Source organism: Blennius ocellaris (assembly GCF_963422515.1).
Source record: "Blennius ocellaris genome assembly, chromosome: 14".
Lineage (NCBI taxonomy): Eukaryota > Metazoa > Chordata > Actinopteri > Blenniiformes > Blenniidae > Blennius > Blennius ocellaris.
Window position 1 is genome coordinate 26,672,874 of NC_137663.1, and position 22,745 is coordinate 26,695,618.

General features: G+C 51.4%; 1 protein-coding gene across 3 annotated transcripts; it reads right to left on the bottom strand.

Annotated features, from left to right (window-relative positions):
* Window positions 1–7,539: 7,539 nt before the first annotated feature.
* tmem218 (transmembrane protein 218) lies at window positions 7,540–22,485 on the bottom strand. 3 transcript variants are annotated; one of them, XM_080508365.1, is made up of 4 exons: window positions 22,333–22,485; window positions 20,951–21,131; window positions 19,586–19,688; window positions 7,540–7,723 (listed from the first exon to the last, which is right to left on the bottom strand). In XM_080508365.1, exons 2-4 carry the CDS (start codon window positions 21,058–21,060, stop codon window positions 7,592–7,594), a joined length of 345 nt encoding a protein of 114 aa, XP_080364491.1. In that variant the 5' UTR covers window positions 21,061–21,131; window positions 22,333–22,485; the 3' UTR covers window positions 7,540–7,591. The 3 variants fall into 3 exon arrangements, with proteins under 3 accessions (XP_080364491.1, XP_080364493.1, XP_080364492.1); XM_080508367.1 differs by having other exon boundaries at window positions 20,951–21,150; XM_080508366.1 differs by lacking the exon at window positions 22,333–22,485 and having other exon boundaries at window positions 20,951–21,514.
* Window positions 22,486–22,745: the final 260 nt, after the last annotated feature.

Sequence of the window (22,745 nt, forward strand, 5' to 3'; positions counted from 1 at the left end):
GACCATCACAGACCATCACAGACCCCCTCAGAGCTCCTGAAGAACCTCCTTCGCTCGCTGCTGCCTTCATAATGAGAACGCCCTCTGTGACAGGAAACCCTCCACACACACACACACACACACACACACACACACACACACACACACACACACACACACACACACACACACACACACACACACACACACACACACACACACACACACACACACACACACACACACACACACACACACACACACACACACACACACACACACCTGATATCACTTCAGTATTTATTCATGTTAATCGATGTGAAACAGAGAAATTACATAAAGGAGCAGAAACGACGTCGATGCTTCACCTTCCTGATCACCGAACCGCGAAGGAGGAGAGGAGGAGGAGTAGTAGAGGAGGAGTAATGGAGAAGTAATAGGAGTAACAAAGGAGTAAAGGAGAAGTAAAGGAGAAGTAATGAGGAGTAAAGAAGTAATAGAGGAGTAATAGAGGAGTTAAGGAGGAGTAAAGGAGAAGTAATAGAGGAGTAACAAAGGAGTAAAGGAGAAGTGATGGAGAAGTAAAGAAGTAATGGAGGAGTAATGGAGGAGTAAAGGAGAAGTAATGGAGGAGTAATGGAGGAGTAAAGAAGTAATAGAGGAGTAAGGGAGGAGTAATAGAGGAGTAGAGGAGGAGTAAAGAAGTAATAGAGGAGTAAGGGAGGAGTAATAGAGGAGTAGAGGAGGAGTAAAGAAGTAATAGCGGAGTAATGGAGGAGTAGAGGAGGAGTAAAGGATGAGTAAAGAGGAGGAGTAAAGGAGGAGTACAGAATGAGTAGAGGAGGAGTAAAGGAGGAGTAGAGGAGGAGTGAGGAGGAGTAAAGAGGAGTAAAGGAGGAGTAAAGGAGGAGTAAAGGAGGAGTAATGGAGGAGTAAAGGAGGAGTACAGAAGGAGTAGTGGAGGAGTAAAGAGGAGTAAAGGAGGAGTAATGGAGGAGTAATGGAGGAGTGAGGAGGAGTAATGGAGGAGTAATGGAGGAGTAAAGGAGGAGTAAAGAGGAGGAGTAAAGGAGGAGTACAGAAGGAGTAGTGGAGGAGTAAAGAGGAGTAAAGAGGAGGAGTAAAGGAGGAGTTCATTCCCACTCGCAGCTCATAAAGAGTCTTTGTCCCTCAGTAACTGATGGATGTTCGTATTGATCCAACAACTCGGCCTTCATGGCCCCCCACACAAAAGCTTTAGAGGGGATGAAGGATGGACCCCCCCACCTCCCCCACCCCCACCGCCCTACCACCCCCACCCCCCCACCACCCCTCCACCACCACACACACACACACACACACCACCCCTCCACCATGGGAATGCTGCAGGCTAAGGCAGCAGAACAAAGGTCGGGGGGGTCGGGGGGGGTCTGGGGGGGCGAGGGTGAGAAATGGGTTAAAAAGTGACTTTGGAGTAAATTCAGACGTTTGTGAAGACGTTGGTGTGAAAGAGGCTTTGAACCACGTCACACTTCCTGTCAGCTGAACGAGACGGACTCAATTTATTCAATACATTTTATTAATTGGGAAAAAAAGAGTATATAGTTTGAACCTAAAAAAAAATCTATTGCATTTTTGAACTTGCATAAAATCATTATTGAAAACATTTCAGGCTGTTTTAAATGTTTTTTTTGCTTTTAGTCTAGTTTTAATTTAATCACCATTTTTAACCTCGACATTTTTACCACTTTGGCTTTTTTCTATTGAGCTGCTTCACATTTTTCTTTCAAACTATTTCCGTTTTAAAAAACATTTTGTTTGCTTAATTTCATCAGTTAGATTTTTTAATCCAGCGTTGACAAATACAGTATAATCTGCTTATTGTCAATAAATCAATAAATTCATTCTTAATGTTTAAATGTCGTCACCTCAGTGTTTTTAACCAAACGGGCTTTGAATCTTTCAATTGTGAGGAAATTTTAAGTCGTATAATTTCATTTTATTCTCACTGTCACTTAATCTCAGTAATTAGGTTCTGAGTAGTTTTTCCATTTTGTTATTCATTTTATTTAATTTACGATATTTTATGTGGAATGGAAGTAGATTAATTTCAGTGTATTATCGAAATTTACTTGAAATTGTCAATTTAATTTAAGTACTTTATTTTATTCTTCATTTAATAAATACTTTATGTAATTTATAATTATTTTAAATTTAAGTAGTTTAATTTCATTTCATTATTAATTAAATTAAAGTACTTTAATGTAATTTATAATTATTTTTAATTTAAGTAGCTTAATTTAATTGCATTATTCATTTAATTAAAGTACTTTAATGTAATTTATAATTATTTTTAATTTAAGTAGCTTAATTTAATTGCATTATTAATTTAATTAAAGTACTTTAATGTAATTTATAATTATTTTTAATTTAAGTAGTTTCATTTAATTTCATTATTAATTTAATTACAGTACTTTAATGTAATTTAAATGTGAATTGACTTAGTGGCTGTATTATTTTCTGCTCTGGATGTAAAGAAAGTGAAATTTAAAAAGTCAGAGGAGCTAAAATAAGGTGCAGAATATTTTATTACAGTTGATTTAACTCTTCAAATATTCGTCCAGATGCTTGTTGAATAAAGATCAATGTGATCTTCTAATCATCATTTCAACACTTTCAACATTTCCAAATTCAGATTGAAGATCATTTCTTTTTAATTGTTGATATTTTGAGTGAAATGTACTTTAAAAGTGGATTTAATATCAATTCTTTGATCTAAAACACGGAACCAGCAGATAATCTGTCGGATTCAAATACGTAAATCCAAAAGTTTCCGTTGGGAAACTTTCAGTGGAAACTAATCCGTCACTTTTACTTCATTTTAATTCTTCAAGACAAAACAAATAAAATGTCACAGCAAGTTCAATAATTGTAATCTATTACTTTTTCTGGAGGAAATTTTTTTACATGTTGATTTGAATGATGCATTTCAATCAAATGTTATAATCGCCATGGCAACCGCCTGAGGGGAAGACGGGGGCTCACCTTTCCTCCGGTCCTTCCTAGCCGGGGGGGGGCGGGGGGTGTCCGAGGTCCTGGTCGACCCGGAGGGGTGGGGGGTGTCCAGGGTCCTTCCTAGGCCAAGGGGGTGGGGGGTGTCCGGGGTCCTGGTCGACCCGGGGGGGGTGGGGGGTGTCCAGGGTGCTTCCTGACCCAGGGGGGTGGGGGGTGTCCGGGGTCCTGGTCGACCCGGGGGAGTGGGGGGTGTCCAGGGTGCTTCCTGACCCAGGGGGGTGGGGGGTGTCCGGGGTCCCTGTCGACCCGGGGGGGTGGAGGGTGTCCGGGGTCCCGGTTGACCCAGGGGGGTGGCGGGTGTCCAAGGTGGTGGTTGAGTCGGTGGAGTGGGGGGTGTCTGGGGTCATGTCTGACCTCTGGGCTCCCTGACCTCTTGACCTCTAGACTCCCTGACCTCTTGACCTCTAGACTCCCTGACCTCTTGACCTCTGCACCCCCAGCGTTTCCACAGCCGTCGTGCCTGCAGGTCTGTGTGCAGGAGCACAGCGCCAGGCAGAGGAGGGCCAGGCGGAGGAGCGACAGGCGGGGGGGGCCCCGACAGAGGGGCCCCGCAGACGACCTCATCTTCAGCCTGAACCCAGACCCCCCCGGGTCACTGCAGCCCCGCCGGAGCTCCCATCGACCTGCACGGATCCTCCGACGCTACTCCTCCGTCCCCATCCTCCTCTGCTGCTCTTCCAGCCTCGTCCTGCTCTGAGCTCGCTCTGTGTCCTCCTGGGATCCCCGTCTCCTCCTGCTGGGGTCCCCGTCTCCTCCCCCTGAGCCCCCCCCCCCCCCAAAGAGGCAGAATCTGGAAGATGGGTGTGGACATTGGGGGGGGAAAACAATTATTCCAATATAAAAGTCCCCCTGCTGGGCAAGGAGACGGGGACTGAGGAGCACCGTGGTGTCCAACATCTTGTCAGAAGTACCCCCCCCCCCCCCCCCCCCACCCTACCACCCCACCCCCCCAACCTACCCCTGAGCACATTAAAGTTTCACCATAAAGCTTCTGAAGCACGGTGGAAACGCAAAACACCTTTCTTTGACGGTCAAGATGTCACTTTAAGCTTCCTGTCATCGTTGGTTCTTTAAGTGCTCCGAGTCCCTGGAGGTTCTCCGACAGTTCCTAACCGGCGGGTTCTAAATGGTGGGTTCTAACCGGTGGGTTCTAACCGGCGGGTCCTAACCGGCGGGTCCTAACTGGCGGGTTCTAACCGGCGGGTTCTAACCGGTGGGTTCTAACCGGCGGGTTCTTTCCGGCAGATCAAAGTGATGAAAGGCGAAGCTGCAGGTTCACCCAGCATCGTATTCTGTTGCCTCTGGCCTTTCAGTCAGTGTTGCTACTGGCTTTGTGAGCTGGACCAACATTTAATCATTTAATCAACACTGTCAATATACCCCCCCCCCCCAGCCCCCTGCAGGGCTGATCCCCGGCCCTCGGTGGGACACCATGTCCAAACAGCAGAGGGCGATTGGTGGGCAAGCTGACCCCTGATCTGAGTCTTCATCCTCTCCCCGAGGGTCTGGAGCTCTGGGGAGATCCCCCCCCCCCCCCAAGAGGGGGGGGGGGTCTGTGGAGGGGTTGAGGATTGTGCCTCCCACTGTGCGCAGTAATGCTCGCATCCCCTCGCTGTATAGAAGTGTGGATAATAGAACACGACGGAGCGACGGTGAGAAGAAACCGCTCTTGGCCGTGAGACTTTAGTTTGTTGCTGTGGCGACAGTAACCCTTTCATCGCCCCCCCCCTTGGGGGGTGGAGGTGGAAGGGGGTGGGGGTGGGGGTGGGGGGGTCCTCGGGCAGCGAACTCTTGTTGTTGTCGAGCCAAACGCCGTCTGAACCCGGGCGATTCAGGAATACACAGGGATTAGAAACTGCGTGGACTGTTTCGGACCACTTATCGGCCCTTGTTTACCAAACCTGCTGAAAAGAGGGCAAACATTTCTCTCCGCTGGATTTAACACCAACCCAATGTCCTGATTGTCAACATGAGGGTGGGGGTGGTGGTGGGTGTGTGTGTGTGGGGGGGGGGGGTCAGGTTTTCCATATCACAAACAGAGGATGTGAAGCCAGGAGTTCTGCTTGACTGCGTCTGAATGTGGGGTCGAACCCCCCCCCCCCCGAGAAGGACCGCAACCCACCGCCTCTCAAACCAAAGCACCCGGAGCTCTCTGCTCACACCTCTCTCTCTCTCTCTCTCTCTCTCTCTCCGTCCCGCCCCGTCTCTCTATACGTCCAGCTGGACGCACCACAAAGCTCCGCATGATCCTCAGACCCCCGGCGCTTTGTTCCGATCTTTTTCCCACTCCCCAGAGACGGAGCGGGACGGTGGTGGCGGTGGGTGGAGGAGGGGGTGGGGGGGGGGGATTAACAAGGTGAGGTAGCGTGAGGGACTGTGTGAGAATGAGCGAGGAAGCCAAGGAATGCTGCCGGCTGCAGGGAGACGAGACCCGGGCCGCTGCTCCAGTCCAAGTCCTAGAGGGCCGACTGTCGAAAGTCTTTCTTCCGGAAAAGTTCTTGCCAGATGCAAAAAACTGTGTCGTTCGGCTTCATCGGATCAGATCAGATCACGTCTGGATCTGGTCTCCGTGATAAAGTGGGCGGAGCCACAACACGTCCGGGTATTTCACGAGTATTCGGCGAGGTTTCGTACTTTGAATCGGATCGGTACCCGAGAGAAACGAAGACGCTTGAGGAACTTCCACTTGATTCTGAGGGCCACGGACCCGAGGCCGGTTCAGCGCCCCCTAATGGCGACTCCGTGCCCCTGTGGGTGAACCCGGCGGTGGCGTGCTCAACCGCCACGGCCATGTTTATGTTTTCTTCACTTTATTTGCACATTGTACCATTTCCTTGTAGTTGAAGATAGTAAAGCAGCCAAACCGCTTTAAAGTGCATCAACAACAACATCAACATCGACGACAACAAACCCACCCCACCCTGAGGTCCCTGGACGACCCCCCCCCCCCCGACTAAGCCCCCCCCCCCCACCGAGTGAATCAAGCAATGGATTGTTGTTCGAAGGGGAAAGAAAGGGAAAGCAGGGGGCCACAAGATGGAGATGTGGGCCGGAACTAATAGGATTGGTTTTGATTCATTAGAATCTCTTTCATCATCCTGGTTGGAATTCCACTGCACGTCTCCGTGGGCGTCACGCTGGAAAATGGAGGGGGGGGGGGGGGGGGGGGGGGTCAGGGGGGGGTTGAGGGGGGGCGATGCAGGAGATGGTTCAATGGCAACATGGTACAGATTCAGTTCAATGACCGAGTCACTGGATCACAGGGACACTGTCAGTGTGTGTGTTTGTCCTGTGGTGAACTGGAGACGTGTCCTCACCTGTCCACGTGTTTCTGTCCTCACCTGTCCAGGTGTTCCTGTCCTCACCTGTCCATGTGTTCCTGTCCTCACCTGTCCATGTGTTTCTGTCCACGTGTTCCTGTCCTCACCTGTCCATGTGTTCCTGTCCTCACCTGTCCATGTGTTCCTGTCCTCACCTGTCCACGTGTTTCTGTCCTCACCTGTCCATGTGTTCCTGTCCTCACCTGTCCATGTGTTTCTGTTCACGTGTTCCTGTCCTCACCTGTCCATGTGTTCCTGTCCTCACCTGTCCATGTGTTCCTGTCCTCACCTGTCCACGTGTTTCTGTCCTCACCTGTCCACGTGTTTCTGTCCTCACCTGTCCATGTGTTCCTGTCCTCACCTGTCCAGGTGTTCCTGTCCTCACCTGTCCATGTGTTTCTGTCCTCACCTGTCCACGTGTTTCTGTCCTCACCTGTCCATGTGTTCCTGTCCTCACCTGTCCACGTGTTTCTGTCCTCACCTGTCCACGTGTTTCTGTCCTCACCTGTCCAGGTGCTCCTGTCCTCACCTGTCCAGGTGCTCCTGTCCTCACCTGTCCACGTGTTCCTGTCCTCACCTGTCCACGTGTTTCTGTCCTCACCTGTCCACGTGTTTCTGTCCTCACCTGTCCATGTGTTCCTGTCCTCACCTGTCCACGTGTTTCTGTCCTCACCTGTCCATGTGTAAACACATGTTTACAGCCGATCTCATGACAACAACTGTACGTATTTAAGAAACATCTTAGTCACCTTCAATCAAAACCCGATAAGTGTTTCCTGTACTTCCTGTTTCCTGTACTTCCTGTGTTTCCTGTACTTCCTGCGTTTCCTGTACTTCCTGTGTTTCCTGTACCTCCTGTGTTTCCTGTACCTCCTGTTTCCTGTACCTGCTGTTTCCTGTACTTCCTGTGTTTCCTGTACTTCCTCTGTTTCCTGTTTCCTGTACTTCCTGTTGTCCCTGTACTTCCTGTGTGTGGCCAGCAGGTGGCAGTGTTAATCCATCCTCAGAGGAGCTCCCGGACACAGGAAGTGAAAAGTAACTGCTTCCTGTTTCACAACCAGAGCAGAAGATCAGTTAAGTTGAGAAACGAGCTTCAAAGACAAAGACAAAAAAACAAGACGACGCATTTCAGACCATCAATTAATCTCTTTATCAGCGTCTCACTAAATAATGTAAAGACAAACGCATGACATGTCCACATGTCCAGTCCAGGGTCCTGACGGGTCCTGACGGCTCTGCTACGTCCTCAGAGGTTTGGCGTAAACCGGGTCCATGAGGTGGAAGGGGAGCAGCAGGACCAGGGACACCAGGAAGACCAGGGAGGTCACAGCCAGGATCAGGTAGCGCGTGATGAAGACCTGGTCCACGATCTGCAGGGAGGACACACGTTCAGGAAGTCTGGACCCCCACTGGAACTGGTCTACAGGAAGGCCTCACGCCTGCAGGACCAGCAGCGGCCAGCAGAGGCCAGCAGAGGCCAGACTGTGGTATGTAGTGACGTCTCATCGGGCTGCAGGAAGATTCTGTTTCTAGAATCTAAACAATCTTCATAATTTAAGAACAAAAAGCCCATTTATAGAAAATAGAATAGAATCATCTGGAAAATAAATAACATCACATTTCATATGTCAGCGTTTAGCAGTGAAACTCTCAATGCTGCTTCTTTAACGAAATGTATTTGGAACATTAGTAGTTTGTTTAACTCTGAAGGGACCGTGTCTGATAGCAGGTTCAACAATCTAACAAATATAATCAAACATTAAGGACAAACAAAATAAATAAATTGCAGTTTATGAATTCAAAGTAGAGGACTTCAGAGGACAGTAGAGGACATTAGAGGAAGGTCAGAGGACACTAGGTCAGAGGAAGGTCAGATGAAGGTCAGAGGACATTAGAGGAAGGTCAGAGGACATCAGAAGGTCAGATGAAGGTCAGAGGACATTAGAGGAAGGTCAGAGGACATCGGAAGGTCAGATGAAGGTCAGAGGACATCAGATGAAGGTCAGAGGACATTAGAGGAAGGTCAGAGGACATCAGAAGGTCAGATGAAGGTCAGAGGACATTAGAGGACAGTAGAGGAAGGTCAGAGGACATCAGAAGGTCAGAGGACATCAGAGGAAGGGAATTTGACCAATCTGCAGGCATACGTCCAGTTTGTACCCCCCCCCCCCCCCCCCCCCCCCCCCCCCCTTCAGCTCCACCACTGCAACTTCCTCCCTGAGACAAGCGAGTGTCTGAAAGACGACTGCAGCCGTTGACGACTCGGCACAGTCAGATTTAATTAGAGATATGTGAGGATGCTGGAATTGGCCGACTGCTGCTGCATGAAGCAGAGCTGCTGCTGCCGCCGCTCGTCTGCACTTCGTCCCGCAACTAATAAAAGAAGCTCTGAAGCTCTGAAGCTCTGAAGCTCTGAAGCTCACGCTGGGAGGAGACGAGTTCAGAGGAGACGAGTTCAGAGGAGACGAGTTCAGAGGAGACGAGTTCAGAGGAGACTCACGCACTGCAAAGTTTACATGGTGAATCGTGAGGAAACGGTGAAACGTGAGCTGCAGTGCTGGTTTCCCCTCCCCGCCACCGGGAGCGCTGTTTATCACTTTGAGCCGGTGATTTCTAACTCAGAACGAATCTCCTTCTGTCCTCGAACCCCGACTGGAACGGCGGAAAATCTCCTCCTCTGGGCCTGGTTCTGCAGGTTCCTCCTCCTCTTGGCCTGGTTCTGCAGGTTCCTCCTCCTCTGAGTCTGGTTCTGAGTCTGGTTCTGCAGGTTCCTCCTCCTCTGAGCCTGGTTCTGAGTCTGGTTCTGCAGGTTCCTCCTCCTCTGGGCCTGGTTCTGAGTCTGGTTCTGCAGGTTCCTCCTCCTCTGGGCCTGGTTCGGCAGGTTCCTCCTCCTCCGAGCCTGGTTCTGCAGGTTCCTCCTCCTCTGAGTCTGGTTCTGCAGGTTCCTCCTCCTCTTGGCCTGGTTCTGCAGGTTCCTCCTCCTCTTGGCCTGGTTCTGCAGGTTCCTCCTCCTCTGAGCCTAGTTCTGCAGGTTCATCATCCTCTGAGTCTGGTTCTGAGTCTGGTTCTGCAGGTTCCTCCTCCTCTGAGCCTGGTTCTGCAGGTTCCTCCTCCTCTGAGTCTGGTTCTGCAGGGTCCTTCTCCTCTGAGCCTGGTTCTGCAAGTTCCTCCTCCTCTGAGCCTGGTTCTGAGTCTGGTTCTGCAAGTTCCTCCTCCTCTGAGTCTGGTTCTGCATGTTCCTTCTCCTCTGAGCCTGGTTCTGCAGGTTCCTTCTCCTCTGAGTCTGGTTCTGAGTCTGGTTCTGCAGGTTCTTCCTCCTCTGAGTCTGGTTCTGTAGGTTCCTCCTCCTCTGAATCTGGTTCTGCAGGTTCTTCCTCCTCTGAGTCTGGTTCTGTAGGTTCCTCCTCCTCTGAGCCTGGTTCTGAGCCTGGTTCTACAGGTTCCTCCTCCTCTGAGTCTGGTTCTGCAGGTTCCTTCTCCTCTGAGTCTGGTTCTGCAGGTTCCTCCTCCTCTGAATCTGGTTCTGCAGGTTCTTCCTCCTCTGAGTCTGGTTCTGTAGGTTCCTCCTCCCCTGAGCCTGGTTCTGCAGGTTCTTCCTCCTGAGTCTGGTTCTGTAGGTTCCTCCTCATCTGAGCCTGGTTCTGCAGGTTCCTCCTCCTCTGAGTCTGGTTCTGCAGATTCCTCCTCCTCTGAGCCTGGTTCTGCAGGTTCCTCCTCCTCTGGGCCTGGTTCTTAGTCTGGTTCTGCAGGTTCCTCCTCCTTTGAGCCTGGTTCTGCAAGTTCCTCCTCCTCTGAGCCTGGTTCTGAGTCTGGTTCTGCAGGTTCCTCCTCCTTTGAGTCTGGTTCTGCAGATTCCTCCTCCTCTGAGCCTGTATCTGTAGGTTCCTCCTCCTCTGAGTCTGGTTCTGCAGGTTCCTCCTCCTTTGAGCCTGGTTCTGCAAGTTCCTCCTCCTCTGAGCCTGGTTCTGAGTCTGGTTCTGCAGGTTCCTTCTCCTCTGCGTCTGGTTCTGCAGGTTCCTCCTCTTCTGAGCCTGTATCTGCAGGTTCCTCCTCCTCTGAGCCTGGTTCTGCAGGTTCCTCCTCCTTTGAGCCTGGTTCTGCAGGTTCCTCCTCCTCTGAATCTGGTTCTGCAGGTTCTTCCTCCTCTGAGTCTGGTTCTGTAGGTTCCTCCTCCTCTGAGCCTGGTTATGTGCCTGGTTCTGCAGGTTCCTCCTCCGAGTCTGGTTCTGCAGCTTCCTCCTCTTCTGAGCCTGGCTCTGCAGGTTCCTCCTCCTCTGATCCTGGTTCTGCAGGTTCCTCCTCCTCTGAGCCTGGCTCTGCAGGTTCCTCCTCCTCTGATCCTGGTTCTGCAGGTTCTTCCTCCTCTGAGTCTGGTTCTGTTGGTTCCTCCTCCTCTGAGCCTGGTTCTGAGCCTGGTTCTGCAGGTTCCTTCTCCTCTGAGCCTGGTTCTGCAAGCTCCTCCTCCTCTGAGCCTGGTTCTGAGTCTGGTTCTGCAGGTTCCTCCTCCTTTGAGCCTGGTTCTGCAAGTTCCTCCTCCTCTGAGCCTGGTTCTGAGTCTGGTTCTGCAGGTTCCTCCTCTTCTGAGCCTGTATCTGCAGGTTCCTCCTCCTCTGAGCCTGGTTCTGCAGGTTCCTCCTCCTCTGAGCCTGGTTCTGCAGGTTCCTCCTCCTCTGAATCTGGTTCTGCAGGTTCTTCCTCCTCTGAGTCTGGTTCTGTAGGTTCCTCCTCCTCTGAGCCTGGTTATGTGCCTGGTTCTGCAGGTTCCTCCTCCGAGTCTGGTTCTGCAGGTTCCTCCTCCTCTGAGCCTGGTTCTGCAGGTTCCTCCTCCTCTGATCCTGGTTCTGCAGGTTCCTTCTCCTCTGAGCCTGGTTCTGCAAGTTCCTCCTCCTCTGAGCCTGGTTCTGAGTCTGGTTCTGCAGGTTCCTCCTCTTCTGAGCCTGTATCTGCAGGTTCCTCCTCCTCTGAGCCTGGTTCTGTAGGTTCCTCCTCCTCTGAGTCTGGTTCTGCAGGTTCCTCCTCCTTTGAGCCTGGTTCTGCAAGTTCCTCCTCCTCTGAGCCTGGTTCTGAGTCTGGTTCTGCAGGTTCCTTCTCCTCTGAGTCTGGTTCTGCAGATTCCTTCTCCTCTGAGTCTGGTTCTGCAGATTCCTTCTCCTCTGAGTCTGGTTCTGCAGATTCCTCCTCCTCTAAACCTGTATCTGCAGGTTCCTCCTCCTCTGAGCCTGGTTCTGCATGTTCCTCATCTTCTGAGCCTGGTTCTGCAGGTTCCTCCTCCTCTGAATCTGGTTCTGCAGGTTCTTCCTCCTCTGAGTCTGTTTCTGTAGGTTCCTCCTCCTCTGAGCCTGGTTCTGCAGGTTCTTCCTCCTCTGAGTCTGGTTCTGTAGGTTCCTCCTCCTCTGAGCCTGGTTCTGCAGGTTCCTCCTCCTCTGAGTCTGGTTCTGCAGGTTCCTCCTCCTCTGAGCCTGGTTCTGCAGGTTCCTCCTCCTCTGAATCTGGTTCTGCAGGTTCTTCCTCCTGAGTCTGGTTCTGTAGGTTCATCCTCCTCTGAGGCTGGTTCTGCAGGTTCTTCCTCCTCTGAGTCTGGTTCTGCAGGTTCCTCCTCCTCTGAGCCTGGTTCTGCAGGTTCCTCCTCCTCTGAGCCTGGTTCTGCAGATTCCTCCTCCTCTGAGCCTGGTTCTGCAGGTTCCTCCTCCTCTGGGCCTGGTTCTGAGTCTGGTTCTGCAGGTTCCTCCTCTTCTGAGCCTGTATCTGCAGGTTCCTCCTCCTCTGAGCCTGGTTCTGTAGGTTCCTCCTCCTCTGAGTCTGGTTCTGCAGGTTCCTCCTCCTTTGAGCCTGGTTCTGCAAGTTCCTCCTCCTCTGAGCCTGGTTCTGAGTCTGGTTCTGCACGTTCCTTCTCCTCTGAGTCTGGTTCTGCACGTTCCTTCTCCTCTGAGTCTGGTTCTGCAGATTCCTCCTCCTCTGAGCCTGTATCTGCAGGTTCCTCCTCCTTTGAGCCTGGTTCTGCAGATTCCTCCTCCTCTGAGCCTGGTTCTGCAGGTTCCTCCTCCTCTGGGCCTGGTTCTTAGTCTGGTTCTGCAGGTTCCTCCTCCTTTGAGCCTGGTTCTGCAAGTTCCTCCTCCTCTGAGCCTGGTTCTGAGTCTGGTTCTGCAGGTTCCTCCTCCTTTGAGTCTGGTTCTGCAGATTCCTCCTCCTCTGAGCCTGTATCTGTAGGTTCCTCCTCCTCTGAGTCTGGTTCTGCAGGTTTCTCCTCCTTTGAGCCTGGTTCTGCAAGTTCCTCCTCCTCTGAGCCTGGTTCTGCAGGTTCCTCCTCCTTTGAGTCTGGTTCTGCAGATTCCTCCTCCTCTGAGCCTGTATCTGTAGGTTCCTCCTCCTGATTCTGGTTCTGCAGGTTTCTCCTCCTTTGAGCCTGGTTCTGCAAGTTCCTCCTCCTCTGAGCCTGGTTCTGAGTCTGGTTCTGCAGGTTCCTCCTCCTTTGAGTCTGGTTCTGCAGATTCCTCCTCCTCTGAGCCTGTATCTGTAGGTTCCTCCTCCTCTGAGTCTGGTTCTGCAGGTTCCTCCTCCTTTGAGCCTGGTTCTGCAAGTTCCTCCTCCTCTGAGCCTGGTTCTGAGTCTGGTTCTGCAGGTTCCTCCTCCTTTGAGTCTGGTTCTGCAGATTCCTCCTCCTCTGAGCCTGTATCTGTAGGTTCCTCCTCCTCTGACTCTGGTTCTGCAGGTTTCTCCTCCTTTGAGCCTGGTTCTGCAAGTTCCTCCTCCTCTGAGCCTGGTTCTGAGTCTGGTTCTGCAGGTTCCTTCTCCTCTGAGTCTGGTTCTGCAGATTCCTCCTCCTCTGAGCCTGGTTCTGCAGGTTCCTCCTCCTCTGGGCCTGGTTCTTAGTCTGGTTCTGCAGGTTCCTCCTCCTTTGAGCCTGGTTCTGCAAGTTCCTCCTCCTCTGAGCCTGGTTCTGAGTCTGGTTCTGCAGGTTCCTCCTCCTTTGAGTCTGGTTCTGCAGATTCCTCCTCATCTGAGCCTGGTTCTGAGTCTGGTTCTGCAGGTTCCTCCTCCTTTGAGTCTGGTTCTGCAGATTCCTCCTCCTCTGAGCCTGTATCTGTAGGTTCCTCCTCCTCTGAGTCTGGTTCTGCAGGTTTCTCCTCCTTTGAGCCTGGTTCTGCAAGTTCCTCCTCCTCTGAGCCTGGTTCTGAGTCTGGTTCTGCAGGTTCCTTCTCCTCTGAGTCTGGTTCTGCAGATTCCTCCTCCTCTGAGCCTGGTTCTGCAGGTTCCTCCTCCTCTGGGCCTGGTTCTTAGTCTGGTTCTGCAGGTTCCTCCTCCTTTGAGCCTGGTTCTGCAAGTTCCTCCTCCTCTGAGCCTGGTTCTGAGTCTGGTTCTGCAGGTTCCTCCTCCTTTGAGTCTGGTTCTGCAGATTCCTCCTCATCTGAGCCTGGTTCTGAGTCTGGTTCTGCAGGTTCCTCCTCCTTTGAGTCTGGTTCTGCAGATTCCTCCTCCTCTGAGCCTGTATCTGTAGGTTCCTCCTCCTCTGAGTCTGGTTCTGCAGGTTTCTCCTCCTTTGAGCCTGGTTCTGCAAGTTCCTCCTCCTCTGAGCCTGGTTCTGCAGGTTCCTCCTCCTTTGAGTCTGGTTCTGCAGATTCCTCCTCCTCTGAGCCTGTATCTGTAGGTTCCTCCTCCTGATTCTGGTTCTGCAGGTTTCTCCTCCTTTGAGCCTGGTTCTGCAAGTTCCTCCTCCTCTGAGCCTGGTTCTGAGTCTGGTTCTGCAGGCTCCTCCTCCTTTGAGTCTGGTTCTGCAGATTCCTCCTCCTCTGAGCCTGTATCTGTAGGTTCCTCCTCCTCTGAGTCTGGTTCTGCAGGTTTCTCCTCCTTTGAGCCTGGTTCTGCAAGTTCCTCCTCCTCTGAGCCTGGTTCTGAGTCTGGTTCTGCAGGTTCCTCCTCCTTTGAGCCTGGTTCTGCAAGTTCCTCCTCCTCTGAGTCTGGTTCTGCATGTTCCTTCTCCTCTGAGCCTGGTTCTGCAGGTTTCTTCTCCTATGAGTCTTGTTCTGAGTCTGGTTCTGCATGTTCCTCCTCCTCTGAGCCTGGTTCTGCAGGTTCCTCCTCCTCTGAATCTGGTTCTGCAGGTTCTTCCTCCTCTGAGTCTGGTTCTGCAGGTTCCTCCTCCTCTGAGCCTGGTTCTTCAGGTTCCTCCTCCTTTGAGCCTGGTTCTGCAAGTTCCTTCTCTTCTGAATCTGGTTCTGCAGGTTCTTCCTCCTCGGAGTCTGGTTCTGTAGGTTCCTCCTCCTCTGAGCCTGGTTCTGAGACTGGTTCTGCAGGTTCCTCCTTCTCTGAGTCTGGTTCTGAGTCTGGTTCTGCAGGTTCCTCCTCCTCTGAGCCTGGTTCTGCAGGTTCCTCCTCCTCTGAGCCTGGTTCTGCAGGTTCTTCCTCCTTTGAGCCTGGTTCTGAGCCTGGTTCTGCAGGTTCCTCCTCCTCTGAGCCTGGTTCTGCAGATTCCTCCTCCTCTGAGCCTGGTTCTGCAGATTCCTCCTCCTCTGAGCCTGTATCTGCAGGTTCCTCCTCCTCAGAGCCTGGTTCTGCAGGTTCCTCCTCCTCTGAGTCTGGTTCTGCAGGTTCCTCCTCCTTTTAGCCTGGTTCTGCAAGTTCCTCCTCCTCTGAGCCTGGTTCTGCAGGTTCCTCCTCCTTTGAGGCTGGTTCTGCAAGTTCCTTCTCCTCTGAGTCTAGTTCTGCATCTTCCTCCTCCTCTGAGCCTGGTTCTGCAGGTTCCTCCTCCTCTGAGTCTGGTTCTGAGTCTGATTCTGCAGGTTCCTTCTCCTCTGAGTCTGGTTCTGCAGGTTCCTTCTCCTCTGAGTCTGGTTCTGAGTCTGGTTCTGCAGGTTCCTTCTCCTCTGAGTCTGGTTCTGCAGGTTCCTTCTCCTCTGAGTCTGGTTCTGAGCCTGGTTCTGCAGGTTCCTTCTCCTCTGAGTCTGGTTCTGCAGGTTCCGTCTCCTCTGAGCCTGGTTCTGCAGGTTCCTTCTCCTCTGAGTCTGGTTCTGAGCCTGGTTCTGCAGGTTCCTCCTCCTCTGAGCCTGGTTCTGAGTCTGGTTCTGCAGGTTCCTCCTACTCTGAGCCTGTATCTGAGTCTGGTTCTGCAGGTTCCTCCTCCTTTGAGCCTGGTTCTGCAAGTTCCTCCTCCTCTGAGTCTGATTCTGCAGGTTCCTTCTCCTCTGAGTCTGGTTCTGAGTCTGATTCTGCAGGTTCCTTCTCCTCTGAGTCTGGTTCTGAGTCTGTTTCTGCAGGTTCCTTCTCCTCTGAGTCTGGTTCTGCAGGTTCCTTCTCGTCTGAGTCTGGTTCTGAGTCTGGTTCTGCAGGTTCCTTCTCCTCTGAGTGTGGTTCTGAGTCTGTTTCTGCAGGTTCCTTCTCCTCTGAGCCTGGTTCTGCAGGTTCCTTCTCCTCTGAGCCTGGTTCTGCAGATTCCTCCTCCTCTGAGCCTGGTTCTGCAGGTTCCTCCTCCTCTGGGCCTGGTTCTTAGTCTGGTTCTGCAGGTTCCTCCTCCTTTGAGCCTGGTTCTGCAAGTTCCTCCTCCTCTGAGCCTGGTTCTGAGTCTGGTTCTGCAGGTTCCTCCTCCTTTGAGTCTGGTTCTGCAGATTCCTCCTCATCTGAGCCTGGTTCTGAGTCTGGTTCTGCAGGTTCCTCCTCCTTTGAGTCTGGTTCTGCAGATTCCTCCTCCTCTGAGCCTGTATCTGTAGGTTCCTCCTCCTCTGAGTCTGGTTCTGCAGGTTTCTCCTCCTTTGAGCCTGGTTCTGCAAGTTCCTCCTCCTCTGAGCCTGGTTCTGAGTCTGGTTCTGCAGGTTCCTTCTCCTCTGAGTCTGGTTCTGCAGATTCCTCCTCCTCTGAGCCTGGTTCTGCAGGTTCCTCCTCCTCTGGGCCTGGTTCTTAGTCTGGTTCTGCAGGTTCCTCCTCCTTTGAGCCTGGTTCTGCAAGTTCCTCCTCCTCTGAGCCTGGTTCTGAGTCTGGTTCTGCAGGTTCCTCCTCCTTTGAGTCTGGTTCTGCAGATTCCTCCTCATCTGAGCCTGGTTCTGAGTCTGGTTCTGCAGGTTCCTCCTCCTTTGAGTCTGGTTCTGCAGATTCCTCCTCCTCTGAGCCTGTATCTGTAGGTTCCTCCTCCTCTGAGTCTGGTTCTGCAGGTTTCTCCTCCTTTGAGCCTGGTTCTGCAAGTTCCTCCTCCTCTGAGCCTGGTTCTGCAGGTTCCTCCTCCTTTGAGTCTGGTTCTGCAGATTCCTCCTCCTCTGAGCCTGTATCTGTAGGTTCCTCCTCCTGATTCTGGTTCTGCAGGTTTCTCCTCCTTTGAGCCTGGTTCTGCAAGTTCCTCCTCCTCTGAGCCTGGTTCTGAGTCTGGTTCTGCAGGCTCCTCCTCCTTTGAGTCTGGTTCTGCAGATTCCTCCTCCTCTGAGCCTGTATCTGTAGGTTCCTCCTCCTCTGAGTCTGGTTCTGCAGGTTTCTCCTCCTTTGAGCCTGGTTCTGCAAGTTCCTCCTCCTCTGAGCCTGGTTCTGAGTCTGGTTCTGCAGGTTCCTCCTCCTTTGAGCCTGGTTCTGCAAGTTCCTCCTCCTCTGAGTCTGGTTCTGCATGTTCCTTCTCCTCTGAGCCTGGTTCTGCAGGTTTCTTCTCCTATGAGTCTTGTTCTGAGTCTGGTTCTGCATGTTCCTCCTCCTCTGAGCCTGGTTCTGCAGGTTCCTCCTCCTCTGAATCTGGTTCTGCAGGTTCTTCCTCCTCTGAGTCTGGTTCTGCAGGTTCCTCCTCCTCTGAGCCTGGTTCTTCAGGTTCCTCCTCCTTTGAGCCTGGTTCTGCAAGTTCCTTCTCTTCTGAATCTGGTTCTGCAGGTTCTTCCTCCTCGGAGTCTGGTTCTGTAGGTTCCTCCTCCTCTGAGCCTGGTTCTGAGACTGGTTCTGCAGGTTCCTCCTTCTCTGAGTCTGGTTCTGAGTCTGGTTCTGCAGGTTCCTCCTCCTCTGAGCCTGGTTCTGCAGGTTCCTCCTCCTCTGAGCCTGGTTCTGCAGGTTCTTCCTCCTTTGAGCCTGGTTCTGAGCCTGGTTCTGCAGGTTCCTCCTCCTCTGAGCCTGGTTCTGCAGATTCCTCCTCCTCTGAGCCTGGTTCTGCAGATTCCTCCTCCTCTGAGCCTGTATCTGCAGGTTCCTCCTCCTCAGAGCCTGGTTCTGCAGGTTCCTCCTCCTCTGAGTCTGGTTCTGCAGGTTCCTCCTCCTTTTAGCCTGGTTCTGCAAGTTCCTCCTCCTCTGAGCCTGGTTCTGCAGGTTCCTCCTCCTTTGAGGCTGGTTCTGCAAGTTCCTTCTCCTCTGAGTCTAGTTCTGCATCTTCCTCCTCCTCTGAGCCTGGTTCTGCAGGTTCCTCCTCCTCTGAGTCTGGTTCTGAGTCTGATTCTGCAGGTTCCTTCTCCTCTGAGTCTGGTTCTGCAGGTTCCTTCTCCTCTGAGTCTGGTTCTGAGTCTGGTTCTGCAGGTTCCTTCTCCTCTGAGTCTGGTTCTGCAGGTTCCTTCTCCTCTGAGTCTGGTTCTGAGCCTGGTTCTGCAGGTTCCTTCTCCTCTGAGTCTGGTTCTGCAGGTTCCGTCTCCTCTGAGCCTGGTTCTGCAGGTTCCTTCTCCTCTGAGTCTGGTTCTGAGCCTGGTTCTGCAGGTTCCTCCTCCTCTGAGCCTGGTTCTGAGTCTGGTTCTGCAGGTTCCTCCTACTCTGAGCCTGTATCTGAGTCTGGTTCTGCAGGTTCCTCCTCCTTTGAGCCTGGTTCTGCAAGTTCCTCCTCCTCTGAGTCTGATTCTGCAGGTTCCTTCTCCTCTGAGTCTGGTTCTGAGTCTGATTCTGCAGGTTCCTTCTCCTCTGAGTCTGGTTCTGAGTCTGTTTCTGCAGGTTCCTTCTCCTCTGAGTCTGGTTCTGCAGGTTCCTTCTCGTCTGAGTCTGGTTCTGAGTCTGGTTCTGCAGGTTCCTTCTCCTCTGAGTGTGGTTCTGAGTCTGTTTCTGCAGGTTCCTTCTCCTCTGAGCCTGGTTCTGCAGGTTCCTCCTCCTCTTAGCCTGGTTCTGCAGGTTTACCATCATCAACCTGTGTGAGCGCCCCCTGCAGGCTGCAGTCAGACTCATTGGTCACTTTAAACACAGTTTTCTCTCTAATTCTCTGCGTTTTGCAGTAAAAGAGAGTTTTGTTGCAGTTTTCCCGTCAGGAAGCTTCGTGGTGTCGTCAGATTCTCACAACAACTTTGTTCTCAGAGGAAGAAGCGTGATGGAACGACTAAACTTCCTGAGCTGGAACTTAAACGCTGCTCCGGGGGGGGTCTTCACCCCCCCCCGGATCCCGCTGCTCCCGGTGGCGGCAACCGCGACTCGCCCCGACGACCGACGCCTCGATTAGCAACCGCCGAGGAAACGAGTGATCTGCGGGATTGAAGCTGCAGCTCCTCGGGTCGGGGGGAGTTTACAGTCGTTAAAGTTGCCCGCTGAAGACTTAATCAACACTTTGCTCTGTGTGTGTGTGTGTGTGTGTGTGTGTGTGTGTGTGTGTGTGTGTGTGTGTGTGTGTGTGCGTGTGCGTGTTAATACTTCCATCATGAGCCACCCATGAATACCAGGGTACAAACTGAGAGAACGCCTGAAGCAGATAATGGAGGGAAGGAGAAGCACATCAGTGTCTGATGATTGTGTGTGTGTGTGTGTGTGTGTGTGTGTGTGTGTGTGTGTGTGTGTGTGTGTGTGTGTGTGTGTGTGGAGGAGGGGGGGTGGGGGGGGGGGGGTTAGGCGGGGGGTGATGTATTCATTCTCTTATGGATGCATTTAACACATCCCACTTTTTAATTTGCCAATTATGCAGCAAGCAGGAGCCCAAAGTGTCGGCCATGTTTTATTAATGTGCCACAGGGAGGGGGGGAGGGGAGGGGGGGGGGGGGGTGAGTGGGGGTGGAGGTGGGGGGGGTGTAAATTCCCCCCACCTCCAGCTTGGGACTGGACTAATTGGCACTATGATATTTCACTTTTGTTAACAGCAAGAGGTTCGACATTTCTCACGTCTTGTTCTCACATTGAGTCCGGGGGGCGAACGACACGGTGTCAACATATGAACACATGAATACATGACTACATGAACACATGAACATGAACACATGAATGCATGAACATATGGACACATTCAAGTTCACGGAGACAGTCTGACGGGTCGTAGGTGACTCTGACAACACACACACACCGTGTGTGTGTGTGTGTGTGTGTGTGTGTGTGCGTGCGCTCACCCGGGTCTGGTGGCGAGGGGGCGGGGCCTCGTCGCCGCGGGGGAAGAGCACCAGCAGCAGGGTGACGCAGAGCGCCAGCAGCAAGACGGGGACGATGCCCAACCTGCGGGAAGACGTCACGTGACTCCCCCCCCCCTGATTGTTTGTCATTAACAGGAAGCTCTCCCCGCGGCCCGTTACCGAGCCTCGTTAAGAAGTTCCAATCAAGCCGACGCTCCGGCTCCTGCACATTCAGACTTTGCTGTAATTGCACAGTGTTTGGTGACTTCGGCGGGCGTAATCAGCGGGGACGGAGACGCTCGCTCGCTCCCAGCGATCCATCAGGAAAAGCAGCGTGAGGCTGTGTCATCAATTCGGCGCTACGCACTCGAGCATGTCATTTACTTCTCCGCAAATATCCCCTTTCGGTTAAAAATGGCGGTGATAAAAACTCGCCCCGCGGCTTTCGGCGGCGCGCTCCCGCCGTCGCCTTTTAAAAAGTCTCCGGCTCTGCTTGTGTGCGTTTATTAAAAGAGCTGTCAGGGTACGAGGAGTAAGTTAACATTTAAAATAGCTGAACTGTGTCCCACTGACTCCTTTGTGTTCAGAGCAGCCGCCATGTTGGGTGGGTCACCGTCCTCCTCCAGGACCTTCACTTCTATTGATGAAGGTGATCCAGTGATCAAAAAGCAAAAGCATTATGTTTTCACTTGAAACGTGTAAACGGGGCCTCTGTGTGTGTGTGTGTGTGTGTGTGTGTGTGTGTGTGTGTGTGTGTGTGTGTGTGTGTGTGTGTGTGTGTGTGTGTGTGTGTGTGTGTGTGTGTGTGTGTGTGTGTGTGTGTGTGTGTGTGTGTGTGTGTGTGTGTGTGTGTGTGCGTTTCAGTCTCACAATAGAAGTGAATGAACTGAAGGAGAAGACGATCCTCATCCAATATGGCGGCAATGGGTCGGCTCCAGGTCTGTCAAGCCTCGTTTCCACTGCGCAGAATATCAATACGCAATATTTCAATTCCTCGTGGGCCGTGTGAGTCCTGTGTTGTTGTTTCCATACATGTATTGTTAACTTTTGTTGTTTGTTTGTTTTTTTTGCGACCTAAACGTCCGCGTTGGTCATGTTATGACATCATACACCTCCGTCGTTCATAGGCCCGCCTACATTTTAACGGTACTCTTGGGTCTGGGTACGCTTTGCTTTACTGCACCGTCCCGTCACATTCTGTGCAGTGGAACCAAGGCTTTAGGGGTCTATTAGGGTCCTGGTCCAGGGTCTATTAGGGTTCTGGACCAGGGTCTGTGAAGGTTCTGGTCCAGGGTCTGTGAAGGTTCTGGTCCAGGGTTAGCATTCACTGTATTTCTTTGCGTGCAGAAGTATGTGTTGACTCACTTTGCAGATCCAGACGCCCTCAGCAGAAACATGGCGAGCAGCAGCGCTCCGATCCAGACCAGGGCCACGATGAACACCCCGGTACCGACCTCCAGAACCGTGTTGGACATGTTTGGGTCTGGATTTGAAGAGGACTCAGTCCAGTCCGTCCCTCCAACGGGGGGTTCTCACTTCTGTCCCACTGAGAGAGAAAGATGCAACTGGAGGTACTGTCTGTTAGTCTGTTACTTCCTGTTACTGTCTGTTACTTCCTCTTACTATCTGTTATCACCTGCTAGTGTGTTACTTCCTGTTACTGTCTGTTACAGTCTGCTACTTCCTCTTACTGTCTGTTATCACCTGTTACAGTCTGTTACTTCCTCTTACTGTCTGTTAATTCCTCTTACTGTCTGTTACTTCCTGTTACTGTCTGTTACAGTCTGCTACTTCCTCTTACTGTGTTTCTTCCTCTTACTGTCTGTTATCACCTGTTACAGTCTGCTACTTCCTCTTACTGTCTGTTACTTCCTGTTACTGTCTGTTACAGTCTGCTACTTCCTCTTACTGTCTGTTACATCCTCTTACTATCTGTTATCATCTGCTGGTGTGTTACTTCCTGTTACTGTCTGCTACTTCCTCTTACTGTCTGTTATCACCTGTTACAGTCTGTTACTTCCTCTTACTGTCTGTTAATTACTCTTACTGTCTGTTACTTCCTGTTACTGTCTGTTACAGTCTGCTACTTCCTCTTACTGTGTTTCTTCCTCTTACTGTCTGTTATCACCTGTTACAGTCTGCTACTTCCTCTTACTGTCTGTTACTTCCTGTTACTGTCTGTTACAGTCTGCTACTTCCTCTTACTGTCTGTTACATCCTCTTACTGTCTGTTATCACCTGTTACAGTCTGCTACTTCCTGTTACTGTCTGTTACTTCCTCTTACTATCTGTTATCATCTGCTGGTGTGTTACTTCCTGTTACTGTCTGCTACTTCCTCTTACTGTCTGTTATCACCTGTTACAGTCTGTTACTTCCTCTTACTGTCTGTTAATTACTCTTACTGTCTGTTACTTCCTGTTACTGTCTGTTACAGTCTGCTACTTCCTCTTACTGTGTTTCTTCCTCTTACTGTCTGTTATCACCTGTTACAGTCTGCTACTTCCTCTTACTGTCTGTTACTTCCTGTTACTGTCTGTTACAGTCTGCTACTTCCTCTTACTGTCTGTTAATTCCTCTTACTGTCTATTACCATCTATTACTGCTACTGTCTGTTATTGTTTATTACGCCCCGTTACTCTCTGCCTGTCGCCGTCTGTTACCGTCCATTACTCCCGCCACAGTGTCAAATACAGTATTTTAAAGCACGTTACAGTTTACAGTATTAGCTCCAGTATTTCCAGCTAACCTTTAGCTTCAGCTTTAGCGGCGCGGTTCCGTTAATCTTCTGCTCCGTCTCGCGCTGCTCGGCTTCACAAACCATCACTTCCGTGTCGGGTGAGTAAATAAAGCTACTCTCTGTTATTTCAATCCTTATCCGCTGTATAGAAATTGTTTTTTTCGCCCCGAAGCCGAGCTCCGCGGCGTCCAGGACTTCCTGGTTACAATAATCTCGAACCTGATTGGAGGAATGAATCGTAGGATGAGCCAATCAGCGGGCTCGTTACTGAGACAGACCGCGGCTGAAGAGGCTCGAGGAGCAAAAGACTGTTTAATGACTCAACATCAAATAATGTCAAAGTTTTCGTATTATGAACAAGTTCATTAAGACGGAAGATGATTAGAAACACTACAGAAAAAATTATATATAAGAGGTAAAAA

Excerpts from the sequence above, each read along its gene's own strand:
- tmem218 (XM_080508365.1), bottom strand. The coding sequence starts at position 21,060 with ATGTCCAACACGGTTCTGGAGGTCGGTACCGGGGTGTTCATCGTGGCC. Across the intron at positions 19,689-20,950 it reads AGGGCGTCTGGATCTGCAAA|GTTGGGCATCGTCCCCGTCT; the intron begins GTGAGTCAACAC and ends GTCTTCCCGCAG. Across the intron at positions 7,724-19,585 it reads CCCCTCGCCACCAGACCCGG|ATCGTGGACCAGGTCTTCAT; the intron begins GTGAGCGCACGC and ends TCCTCCCTGCAG.